Here is a 12,580-nt window from a genome sequence, read left to right as displayed (position 1 = left end):
AATATAATAATAATAAAAGTACAAAATATGTCACAATATTAGCCCGTGACGCCATTTTCTTCACATTCAAATATCTGCCACTCTCCACTTTTCATGTAATGAGCTTAAAAAGTCAATCAGCAAACAATACCTACACTTGGTGCAGCTAGAAAAACAACAACACCTGACTAACAGTACGTGCGTAATAACACCTCAGTGAGCTGTTGGTTTTTCTTAGCCCTGTGTGTGTTTTTCCTCCCCTCCTGTCATCCCTCCTCCCCCCCAGCAATCTCTCTTCAAGCGCTACCTTCTCCCTTCTTACTCTCCGAGGCCTCACCCCCACTCGCCTGGGCCCAGCCCCCCCCCCCCCCCCCCCTCTGCCTGCCAGACACAGATTTATTCCGCTTGTGATGCGTGTAGCGGGAGCGTGTGTATGTTTGTGTGTGTCGGGGAAAGGGGGGGGGGCGAGCAGGTCAGCGGTGGGGAGGGAGGTGTGTATGTGTGTACAATAAGAGATAAGATCATGGCTCCCCAGGGGCTTGTTTGGCCCTGTACCCGATCCATCAAACGCCGGCTCCGAGTGTCAAGGTCAACTCTAATGAGCATTTTCTGGAGTCTTCTTCTGCACGCTGAACACCTTCACTGTCGGCGCACACACACACACACTTTGGACATACTGTAGCCTACCTGTTCGGCTGTACGATGGATGCTTGTGACAGCGAATCTAACATGCCGGCGTTCATCCCAACAGGTATGAAGTGTTGAACCTGAAGATGACAAGAAGTGGCAAAATGTCAACATTCACTTCTTCAATGATTTGATATAGCGTGAAAGAAATAGGGCTAAATATTCCCTTGAAAATTAGAAGACGCTTTGAAAGTTTAGTCAGCTGGTTTAAAAGTTCGATCGATGAGTTTATGGATTTTTTTTTTTGACTTCTGACAATTGGAAATAACCACAGCGTTTGAGTGCAAGCTTGGACAAGGAAAATTCTGAGCGTCACAAACCTAGATGGGTCCCTCATCATCCCCTCAGCACACTCCGACGTGCCAAAAGTTGTTAAGGTTTGAAGGCTTGCGGGGTGTGGGTGTGCGCCGGGGCATGCCGAGCATACTAATGAAGCAATAAAAGTCACGGCGGGAGGAGGGGGGGGGGTAGGCGGGGGATCCACTGACAGGCGGTGTGATAATTAAGATGTTGCGACCCCACATATTACCTGCATATTGGCCAAATTAGGACACGGGGAGTTTAAGGCCAGAAAGCAATGTTGGGATCCCCACGCATGGAAAGGGAAGAATAAAAATAATCTTTTTTTTAAGACTATTTCCTGCAACAGATTGGCAAATCTATAATATAACGTATAAACATTTGCTAGTTCAAGAGCCAACTGTGTGAATGTGTACTCTGATTTGAAGATGAGACTCAAATGTATTTTGGGGAATTAAAACTTGCTTCTGACAAACAACAAGTCAGAAGAGTGGCATATTTTTCATCAAAGTGTTTTTTTTATTTTTTATGAAGCGCGTTATTGCTTCAAGTCAATCAAACAATGCAGAGGAGAAATAAATTGAAATGAGTTCTTACGGTTTGGTGGGATCTCCTTGACTTCATTTGTGTCAGACTCCTCAGTTTTGGCTCAAGTGGCCAAAGGTCAGCAAAAAGAGGGTCAAGCCCGGTTTGAAGGAGCCCGCATTCCTCAGGAGGCCTGATCATGATGGATGTTTGCGGTTGTTCGTCCTCGCCGTGGCCACGCCCGTCTCCATTGGCTCCTCGCTCACCTCCGGGCCTCTTGGCACCGACCCTGCGTCCCGCCTCATCCCGCCCAGATGTGTTCGCTGAACTCTGTCAAGAATAATAAAACACCGGTTACAAAGGGCACGCGAGCCGTGCCGAATGGGGAAGTGGGCGCTGGTGATCTTCTGCTGATGAAGGAAAAACACTTAAGTCAAAGCCAATTTAGTCACATTATTATTTGATAGGGTTGTTATTTTTAGCGCGGTGCAGATGACAGTTGAAGATGAGCATGACAAATCAAAGTATCTGAAAATCCGCTATCAAAAATGAAATGAATCTTGACAATCGTTGGAGTCCTGTCGCTCGACATAGGCGCAGAACATTCATAAAGGAACGCAAGGAGAATATTTAGGTCCGCATTTATCACCAAGCGATGTTTTTTTAAAAAAAGATACCAACTTCCTGGTACTAGTAAGAACTGGAGCAGAACTGTAAGAACCCCATCACAATATTAAATCGACCGATAGCAAAAGTATGAACGTATTTTCTGTGTATTGCAGTAATGACTAAATGAACAGGGACCTAAGATTGACCCCTGCTGTACTCCTGATACTGACAACACTGTCACGTTTTCTGGTCAGCCTTCTGTCCTCGACTTTTTCCCTCTCCCTTCCCGCTTCCTGTTTGCTTGTCCCTGTGGCGGTTTGGGTTTTTGTACTCGTGAATTGCTGACGCTAAAAGTCATTTTCAACTATGACTGTGGTGGAAGCCTCTGGCCAATCCCGAAGATGACGAGCGCAAGAAACTGGCAAATATCGAGGCGGGCCCAAAGCGTACTGACGGTAAGAGTGATGATTTCCTTTCACAAATACCCCCACTCATCTTTTACGCTTCCTCCTGGCTCCCCATGGCCTTGGCCCCTGCAGGCAACACACATGGTGTATCTCAAACACACACACACACATTATGGTTAGGCCTCCAATTAAATCAAAAGTGGTTTGTTTTTATTGGTCTTTTGCGCTGACAAGTGGGCTATCATTCTGACGGCTTTACCTGTCAGCGAGCAGCTGAAAATCCTCTGTTGACAATGCCCAATGCTTCCAATTAGAGCAGAATCACACTCCTGGTGCGCTCGCCATCCTTCCACCAGCCCCTCCTCCCCCTCCTCCCTGGGCCTCGCCCCCTCCCCTCCCCTTTTCCTCTACCCCTCTCTCTCTCCCATCTCCTTTCGTCTCCCTCTCCAGGAGAAGGGGCTCTGTCTCCGGCGCAAATTACCGACACAAAACGAAGGTGGTGGCGGCAGTGGCTGGCGGTCCAGAACCCCCCCCCCCCCTCCCTCTCTCTCCGTCAGCATTAATGAGCCGATGAAGGTTTATTTGGTCTGCATGCATGTGCTAAATTCTTTCTTGTGTGACAGCTGACTGGGAAATGTGACTGTTAACCTTATAAAAGATTCAGTGGGTTCTCATTATTTTCTGTCAACTCCACTACCTGATGGCGTTCAGGTGCACTATTTGCATCCATGACTGGTTGGGGTCTACCCCCGCCCCCCTCCCCCCCCCCCCCCCCCCGCTCACTCTTATTTGTTTGTTTGTCGAGGGGAGTCGTCCTCAAAAAGACACGCGTTACTTGATGTTGCTAAAGCGTGGAAATGACAAAGTTTATTCAAAGACGACAAACAATATTACAAACCCTATCCGGGTTGCGTTTTAACGGAAACAAGGGAATAAAAGGCTGCAGCTCATCTCACTTGTTTTGCCACAAATAGCGGCAAGCTGAAGAGGCCCAGCAGGCCTTATTAGGAAAAGCTTATGAGCGCCTTTGCAATAACCGAGAGACGCAAAACAAAGTGCTGAGCAAAACTGACAGTCCAGTTATGGAGGAAATCCACCAATCGGAAGTTTGCTTCCAGTATAGTAAATAATAACATTGGCTGTGAATACTTTGATAATTAAACTGTTATTATAGAAAAACAATCCCAGCTGAAGTTAAACCAGTGCCAAATATATCAATGCAAAAAACACTGCCAAAAAGTTGCAATTATTTTATTTGGCAACGTTTATGAGGAATCAATTATTTAAGTCGTTAATATCACACAAGCAGTCGTTGGCTGTGACTTTAGTTTGATTTTTTTTTGTTTGCCTGCATTGAATTATTTTGTCAAATATTTTTAAAGCATGATCAATCATTAATACGGTACATTTGAAATAACTACAAATATTTTTTTGGGAGCTTAAGATGAAATCAAATTAAACATATTTTTTAGTAAGTCATGCAGGCAAACGTTTTGATTTTTTTGTACTCTGCAAAATTAATCTCGACTATTTCCTTGGATTTGGTAAAAATGACTACAAAGACTTTTGACTTCATATTAACCCATCAAACGAATTTTCCACTGCAGTTCCACAAATGAGGACTTTGGAGACGTTAGTAAACCAGCACGAGTAAGTTCCACACTCAGACCTTCACAAAAGTCTTTTAACCTCGTTATCATTTATTTACAACTCCACTGTGTAAAAAAAAAAAAAAAAAAAAAACAGCTTGGCTGAACTCGAAATTCCAAACTTCGATAACATTTTAGTATGGGCGATTTGACAAAAAAATATTTTAAGTTTTGCTGTGGTGAAATTGAGCTTCCCAGAATTGAAATAAGAAAAGTTTACGGAAATAGTTTTCCCCCTAATATCTCCCAACTTAAATACAAAACTTGCTTGCATAATGCAAAGCTTACTTTTCGTGCGAACTAATAAACGTCAATAATTAATGTTGTTACTTTTCTTTTGGGAATGAGATCGAACACAGCGATAAGACAAAGCGCGCAGGGGGGGGGGGGGGCGTAATGGCGCAAACCATCAACCCACTGCTTCTTTTCATGAGAAAGCAGCAGCAGCAGCAGCAGCAGCAGCAGCCAAGGCAGGCAGGGTGTGTGCCGCCTCACTCGTGACAGCTTGCAACCGTGATGGGACCCCATGGGAGCCGGGAGCGGATTCACTAACCTGCCGGTGTCTGGAACCGACGCGCGCCTCCAATCTGGTGGTCACATGGTGTGTGTGCGCGTTCGATTATTAGGGGCTGTCGAGGCCGTCGCGGGGCAAACTGTTGTGCGCTGCGCACTTAAAAGTGCGCACAATGCTTTCGCATGGCTGTTAAGGTGCAAAGGAACACACAAAGGCAACTCGAACTTTGACAATTACCAGGGACTATTAGATGCTTATTGTGCTTTAAATGCTGACAGCAAGACGGCGGGGCCTTGGTGGTTATTTAAAAAAAAAAAATGGGGCGCCCGAATTTTTAATGCAAAGAATAAAAACATTGCGGTGTTTATTCAACCACAAAACGCGAGTGAATTATTCAAGAATGTATTGACGTAAAAAAAAAACAATCGCCACTCAGCATGAATAATGAAATAAAAAAAAGCGAATTTATTTTAGACTTCTTTGGAAGCTTCACTTCTTTTCTTTATTTCCACTTTTCGCCATAAATATATCGTTGGAAATGATGATAAAGGAACTCGGGGACGCAAAAAAAAAAAAAGAAGGATGAAAAGCAGTCCCTCGTAATAACCCCATTAGAAGCCTCATCAATGATGTAATGAAAGCAAACAGTGTGAAAATTGCCTGTAAACACTCGCATCGGAGTCTCCTGATGAATCCACTGTCTCTTCTCAAAATGAGGATGAGCCCGGTAGGCAGGGGACGTCAGAAGGAGGGGCTGCTCGTGCAGGGAGGTCCACCGTCAACCAATCAAGGCGTGTCACAGGGGACTCACGTGGACGCGACGCTCTTAAAACCTATAGCTCCTGACTTTTCCTCAACTTCCATTTTTTGGGGGGGTACCACTTCCTCCCTTCTCGCCTTAGTTGGGACTATTTAACCCACTTTACTGCAATTCGCCGCATCCGCATGCACGTCCTCGACTCCACCTGCCTTGTGCGTTCAGTGCGCTAAAGAATGAGACGAGGTGACCCGGCCATCCATCTGGTACCTGTCCATGGTGCTGAAACGGCTTCTTGAGTTTTTTTTTTTTAGCCCGCTCCCGGCGTGAAATCGTAAAGAGGGTGTGATCGAAGAAATCCAATTGGACGCCCGAACTGGATGGACGACGCCAGGGACTACTTATAGGATTTCATATTATTATATGATAAGAAGAAAAACATTTTTTTCCCCCCAACGCGAGGACATTTTTTTGGACCACATTGAAGAAAAATAAATTTGTCTCAAATACCAAATGGTAGTTTGAGGAGCAACCCCCGTCCACCAACCCCGGTCAAGACAATGGAGGGGTCCGCTAACGGCTCCAGTTTCGGCATCGACTCGCTGCTCTCCCACAGGCCCGGAAGTCCGCTGTCCAAGGGGGACAGCCTGGCCGGAGAGTGCCGCTCTCCCTTGGAGTTCAGCCCGAGATCCGACGCGGAAAGCGGCTGCTCGTCGCCGCCCTCGCCCAGGAGGGAGTGCGCCGACGAGCTGGCCCCGAGGCAGGGACACGGCGGCGTCGGCCTGCCGCCTCACCTGCAACACGGCCCCGCCGGGATCTCGGCCGGGTCCCAGCAGAGGACCATGACCTCGTCCTTCCTTATCAGAGACATTTTGGCGGACTGTAAGCCTCTGGCCGCCTGCGCGCCTTACTCCAGTAACGGACAACCCACGCAAGAAGCCGGCAGACTGGTCGCCAAAATTGCCGACGACTTTATGGAGAAAATTCACAGTAACTCGTCGTCGGACAGCGAATATAAAGGTGAGCGCGCACATCGGTCGGGGGTGGTCGAATTGTTGTTCCGAGCGTAAATTGACATTTTAATCTAAACAAAAAAAAAACGTTCACAACAATATCTACAGTTAAATCGGTGATTAAATAAAATAAGGAATAAAACAACATCAATTAATTTGTTTAACTTTAATATCAAATAAAAGTAATTGCAGAAGACCTGCAACAGAGAGGCAGATATATAATCGGCCAATAAAACAAACTGAAACAAAATGTATTTTAAGGGAATATATTATAAATATAGTTTCTGCAAACATACGAATATTTTCAGTATATGTCAAAGTTTCAATTTGACATGATTATTTTTTTCTGGGACGTGACTGTGATTATATTTTCCACTGAAAATATTTTCTATCCCAAATGAATAAATAGAAGAGTAAGATCTTGTCCAAACTATTTCTTTTTGTCACAGCGAGAGGCTGCTGATCTCCACTAAACATCAATTTGTGAATTATTATTGTATTATTAAAATAAAAAAGAAAGCTACAATATAAATTGTGACGGCTCTTATTTACTGAATTCGAAACCTATTTCAAACAGATGGCATGTTTATAGAAAGCAGGCGGGCGAAATAGGTGCGTGGGTGGGAGGGGTGGTGGGGTGGGGGTCTGAAGAGTTGGAGCTCCAGATAAAAATCATGAAAGCTCGATCTGTTTCCAATCATGTCAGCCTTAACAGACATGTCACCTGCACACACTGACACTTCAATGAAACGGCTCGTGGAAAAGAAGTCCACTGCTGCAGGCTACGCCGAAATTAGAACCACACACACACGACTATGAAATCCCAAAAGGTGCACATTGCACTCTAATAAAAACAATAATACTCGATGCGACTAATAATAAAACAATTGCGATAATCGTCGCCATCTTTTTAAGTCATCGCGCATATGCACGATGACGTCTTGAGTGGAAGAAGCCTGCAGGGCGAGCGAGACGGAAGCTTTGGAGCCTCCTCCTCCTCCGATATATCAGCACATTTGATGCAATTTGTCCACGCCACTAATCACATTTGGCCGAGCGGCTCTTGAGTTCCATCCACTCCTTTATTTCCACGCTCGTGTGTGAAGTTCCCGCGGACGCTCTTGTCCTTTCCCTGGTGGCTCAATTAGGCGGATTATTGTGGGGCTGCATGCTTGAGACGACCAAAAAGATCCCCCCCTCTACCCCACCCCCGTCTTTTTTTTTTTTTTGCGTGTTAAAATCAAAGTACTCGCCCTGACATGACTCCACGCAGGAGGGGGAAGCTGACGTCAAACACACACACAGAGAAAAATCAAATTGAAGGCTGCAGGGATATATCGGAAGTGATTCATTGCAGATTATAAAGGGAAATATATTTGCTCAAGGACTAGTGGGCTGCAAAATAAGAGCTCTAACCTACAAAATACATCAAGTTTTAAGTAAATTAGAAATAATGAAAAAAATTCAACAAGAGGACATTTTGATCGGATTACATAAATTCCCCCTCGCATGAATGCTCTATATTACACGTAGCGAAATAATAAGAAAACGCAATATTTAGAAAATAATAATTCAAGCATACAAAATATGTGCAATAAAAAGTTCAGTACAAGCAGAACCACTGCGATGCTGTGCATGTGATGTAATATCAAAAAAGGCGTGTAAGAAAATTAATTTAACTGGGGGGGGGGGGGTGCACTTGGACTCCAAATTCACCAGTGCGCGCGACAAATAATCATCATTCAGATTTGAATGTATCCTCCACCTTTTGCAGTGAAAGAGGAGGGGGACAGGGAGATCTCCAGTAGCAGAGACAGCCCCCAAGTCCGGCTCAAGAAGCCCCGAAAGGCCAGGACGGCCTTCACGGACCACCAATTGGCGCAACTGGAGCGCAGCTTTGAGCGCCAAAAGTACCTGAGCGTCCAGGATCGGATGGAGCTGGCCGCCTCGCTCAACCTCACAGACACGCAAGTCAAGACTTGGTACCAGAACCGAAGGTGGGAGCGGCTCATTTGACTGCACTGCACCACGCAATATTTTAAGTTGAGCAATTCAACTAAAAGTTTTGCTATAGTGAAAATTGGATTTATATTTTGTTGAACCTCAATTTAATAACTATAATTTGAAATAAATTTCTATTTTCCTCGCAATTTAACTGACTATTTTGTCATATTTTTAAACGGTCTCAATTATCCTCCATGTTTGTTTATTTACAGAAAATGAGTTGAGCATGACATTTGATATGATTTTTTAAAAAGGGAAAACCAGATTTTGTAAAATTAAGCCAGAATGTGTCCGCAGCTTCGACACCCGGGCATCTAAATGTCATAAATAAATACAAAAACAACACTTTGGCTTGTGAATAATGCATGCTTGCATGTGTGTGTATCAATAATTCAAAGAAAGCACTATATCTCCTCAATTATCTTGAATATGAATTATTCACCTGCGTCGAGTGCACGCCGACGTTTTTTGGGTGTGAATACAAGAGGCAGCTTGAGACCGATAGATAGATTAGATCGATAGATGAATAAATAAATAAACAAATGGCTACCTCCGCCTTTTAATTGGCCACTTTGGAGAGAAAATGAAAAGTTGATCATGTTTTTTTTTTTTTAATAGGACCAAATGGAAGCGTCAGACGGCGGTGGGACTGGAACTCTTGGCCGAGGCTGGCAACTACTCGGCCCTGCAAAGGATGTTCCCGTCGCCATACTTCTACCCGCAGAGCCTGGTGTCCAACCTGGACCCGGGGGCGGCGCTCTACCTGTACAGGGGCCCGTCAGCGCCGCCGCCCAGTTTGCAGAGGCCCCTGGTGCCCCGCATCCTGCTGCACGGCTTGCAGGGAGGCAGTGAGCCGCCGCCCCCGCCGCCTCTGCCCCCTATGTCCGGTGTGCTCTCCCGGCCGAGCCAGCAGCGGTGAGCCGGACTTCCGGATAGAACCGGAATAAAAACGAAAGACACGGGAAACGAGAATTATTATTGAGGGGGAAAAAAAAATATCGAACTTTTTTGGTGCGAAACAGAGACGAACGTACAAGAGGGAACTTTTCACGACTCCTTTTTGAGGGATTTTATTTATGGCTTATTTATATTTCCGTCTCAATCAAAGGCTCTAAATTATGTATTTATTTCGATTCATCTGGTATTTTTAAATATGTTCTCGTCGTTCCATGCTGTTGCGGTTGCTTTTTACCATTGTTATATTGCGACGACGCTACAAGTGCATCTTTTTAAACGATCCAAAATTTTGCTTTCTTGTAAATTATTATTTTTGACTTGACCTGTAAAAATCTGTAAATAAGAATATTTTACATTGGACAGAGGAGACTTTTTTTCTTTTTCTTAAATCTATTGTGTCTTTTTCACACCACGGTGATGCAGTTGATCATATAGGCTAGATTAGCCCATCCAAAAAATTAATTTACAGGTGTTCCCTTATATGGAAATCAATATATTCAAAATGTGGTCTTTTATAGCTGGAGGTTTTGATTGATGCAAAATGCCAATTCATTTAATTTGCCTATATCACACCAGTTAATATTTTCTTTCCTCTCGTTTTGTTTTAAATGGGCCCTTCCAACAAAGCCCCGGCCCCCTCTTGCACCTGCTGCAGGTTCAAGCAGCCTGTTGATTGCTTTCGATGTATTTGAACAGAGGTTGTGATTTTTCAAAAATGAATTTATGTTAGTTTATATGAAGCTGTAATAACTGTTCCCCTCTCCTTTGGTGGAAAAAAAATGTAACATTACAGATGCAAGCTTGTGGAGTGGTTCTCGTTTCTCTTTCGTTCCTCGAGTTCATTTTTGGTGAAATTTACAGCAAGCGGCATAGGAGGGGCGAGTTGATGTAAACAAAACAAATACTTTTATAAATGTGGAAATAAAAGTCTTTTGATTTAACCGTGTGACTATTTATTTCGGCATAGCTTCATTTATGTTTTCTAAACTGCGTGTGTGGAACTCTAAAAGCAACAATCTGGGACTGACATTAAAATGTTTTATTTTATTAGATTTAAAAAAATGAGATCAATCCACCCTGCATTTTATATGATAATATTTTTTGTCTCAGAAGTTACCTCTGATTTTTACCAAAGCATTTAAACGGGAGATTTTGGTCAATAACTCGACACGACAGACTGACTTTACAGGACATACACAATATCGATAATAATTGTAAAGATTTTAAGACTATGATCCATTTTTAATCAAGTGGTACACGGCAACCTTAGTGAGCATAGGCGCTGCTCTAATTAAACTTCAAGTCAAAATAAACATTGCGGAGGAAGCTTGTGAGAGAATAATTGGAATCAACACATTTCCCTCCTTTGATTTGACAGTTTATATATATATATATATATATATATATATATATATATATATATATATATATATATATATATATATATACACACACACACACACACACACGTTTCTTTGCTATTGCATATCGGTAAATCGTCGAAAGGCAAATGAATTGAAGTGGCCACCACTTCCCTAAATTAATAGCAGCACCACTACTTGGTTTTCCGTCAACAACGCACCAGATGAAATATTAATGGCATGTGCGCAATTGTTTAAGTGTCCTAAATGATCCCATTTGGAAATTGATTGTTTCCATCCTCCCCTTCGCTGAAGCTGCTGGATGCTCGCTGCGGTTCCAAGGCCGGCCCGACAGCTGCTGAGCGGCCTTGGAGCTGACTGCAGGCCGGGGATCAGCGTGCAGGGGACAGCTGGTCAGCGGTAGCGCATTCTCCCTCCCAACCTCCCATCCCTCCCCCTTCCTTCCTCCAGCTTGATGCTATACACCCCCCTCTTCTCCAAGTCTGCTCTACCCGACTTCTTTTGGAGGTCAAATCAGTTCAGATGCGGCCGGGCGAGCCGATGTTAGCGATTAGAACAAAAGACTTTAATAGGTTTTAATTGAAAGTCGATAATGGCTTTGATAGGCAGCTCGCCCTGCTGTCGCCCGCCCGCGCATGGCACCTGTTCTGCGGGGGGGACCCTCCACTTAGCGGTCGTCCGCGGACTCGCCACCGTGAAAGATCAGACTGACGGCCTGATAACTGGCGTGTTTATGAAGCGGAAAATTGCATTAAAAATACAGTGACGGCTTGGCCCGCATGCGTGGACTGAGCCAACAGGAGGGGGAATGAAACGCCTCCCAACTTGCCAGAAGATCATTACAGACTCATCATAGCGAGCCGTGTCTGATTCACATAATGACCAATAAAAGGTTAGTCTTGAAAGTCTACATGCGATTATATTAGGAGGGGGCGGGCGGGGCGGGGGGCTCTGTTGGGTGACTATTTTTTTTTTGCATGTGAAAGGCTGGTACTAAATCCCCCGGCTCTTCCCACGGATTGTCCCCAGCTCAGGGTTAATGAAGTGCGGATGGAGTCTCGTTGAGCTCCCGACATGTGGGGAGGAAAAAAAAAGAAAGAAAGAAAGAAACAAAGAGAGAGCCAAAGGATCAGTGACTTTTCTTAATCCCGAGGATTCCTAATCGTAATGATAACACCGTTTGGAATAAAGACTGTTGAAGAAAATAAAAACTGATGTTAGTGTGTCACAGTTTATAATTTACAACCCAATTCATTTAAATGGTCTCGAAACACATTCATTATTTTCTAAAGACACATTTGGTACACCTACACTAACTAGACCAAGTGGTAATTCCCCTAAACGGAAATGCTTAGCCAAAGTTTCCCCCCCCCCATCATGTGCTTTCCCAAATGCATTTGAACTATCTTCCAAAAAAAAAAAAAAGGAGCTGATTGGTGAACAGAGCGAGCCTCAAGAAGCCGAAGATGAAGCAGAAGCAAGTGGAAATGATGGCAGAGCCCAGGAAGCGCATCCTTGCCTGGAGGTACGTCGGGCCCGCGAGGAACCAGCAAGGCGAGACGACGTGCAGACTGCAGGCGAGATAACCCCACTCATCATTTGCCCAATATGACGGGCTACAACTACAAGTCGGGTCAGGGGCGCAGGGATTGACATCCCAATCTGGGCAAATAATGAAAGCTTTCCTCTCGGATCAGACGGAGGGTTGGGGATGATGGAGCGGGGCGCAAGAGGAGGAGAGGAGGAGGCAGACCTGAGATCACCCATTTTTCCAGATGGACGAGGGTAGTCGTGAAT

The 12,580-nt window shown here is 44.5% G+C and overlaps 1 protein-coding gene and 1 long non-coding RNA gene across 2 annotated transcripts in view; one reads left to right on the top strand and one right to left on the bottom strand.

Annotated features, from left to right (window-relative positions):
• Positions 1 to 389: 389 nt before the first annotated feature.
• Positions 390 to 12,580, bottom strand: part of LOC133163933 (uncharacterized) — a 65,259-nt gene continuing 53,068 nt past the window's right edge. The window contains exons 5-6 of the long non-coding RNA XR_009716473.1: positions 1,564 to 1,821; positions 390 to 746 (exon numbers count right to left, since the gene is read on the bottom strand). This is a non-coding gene — a long non-coding RNA (uncharacterized LOC133163933). The remainder of the gene's footprint in view (positions 747 to 1,563; positions 1,822 to 12,580) is intronic.
• On the top strand, positions 5,988 to 9,363 carry barhl1b (BarH-like homeobox 1b). Its single transcript, XM_061294254.1, has 3 exons — positions 5,988 to 6,447; positions 8,215 to 8,437; positions 9,063 to 9,363. The coding sequence occupies exons 1-3, from the start codon at positions 5,988 to 5,990 to the stop codon at positions 9,361 to 9,363; spliced, it is 984 nt and encodes a 327-aa protein (XP_061150238.1).

This window comes from Syngnathus typhle, linkage group LG12 (assembly GCF_033458585.1).
Source record: "Syngnathus typhle isolate RoL2023-S1 ecotype Sweden linkage group LG12, RoL_Styp_1.0, whole genome shotgun sequence".
Lineage (NCBI taxonomy): Eukaryota > Metazoa > Chordata > Actinopteri > Syngnathiformes > Syngnathidae > Syngnathus > Syngnathus typhle.
The sequence above is the reverse complement of the archived record's forward strand: the minus strand, read 5'-3'. Positions and strand labels throughout refer to the sequence as shown.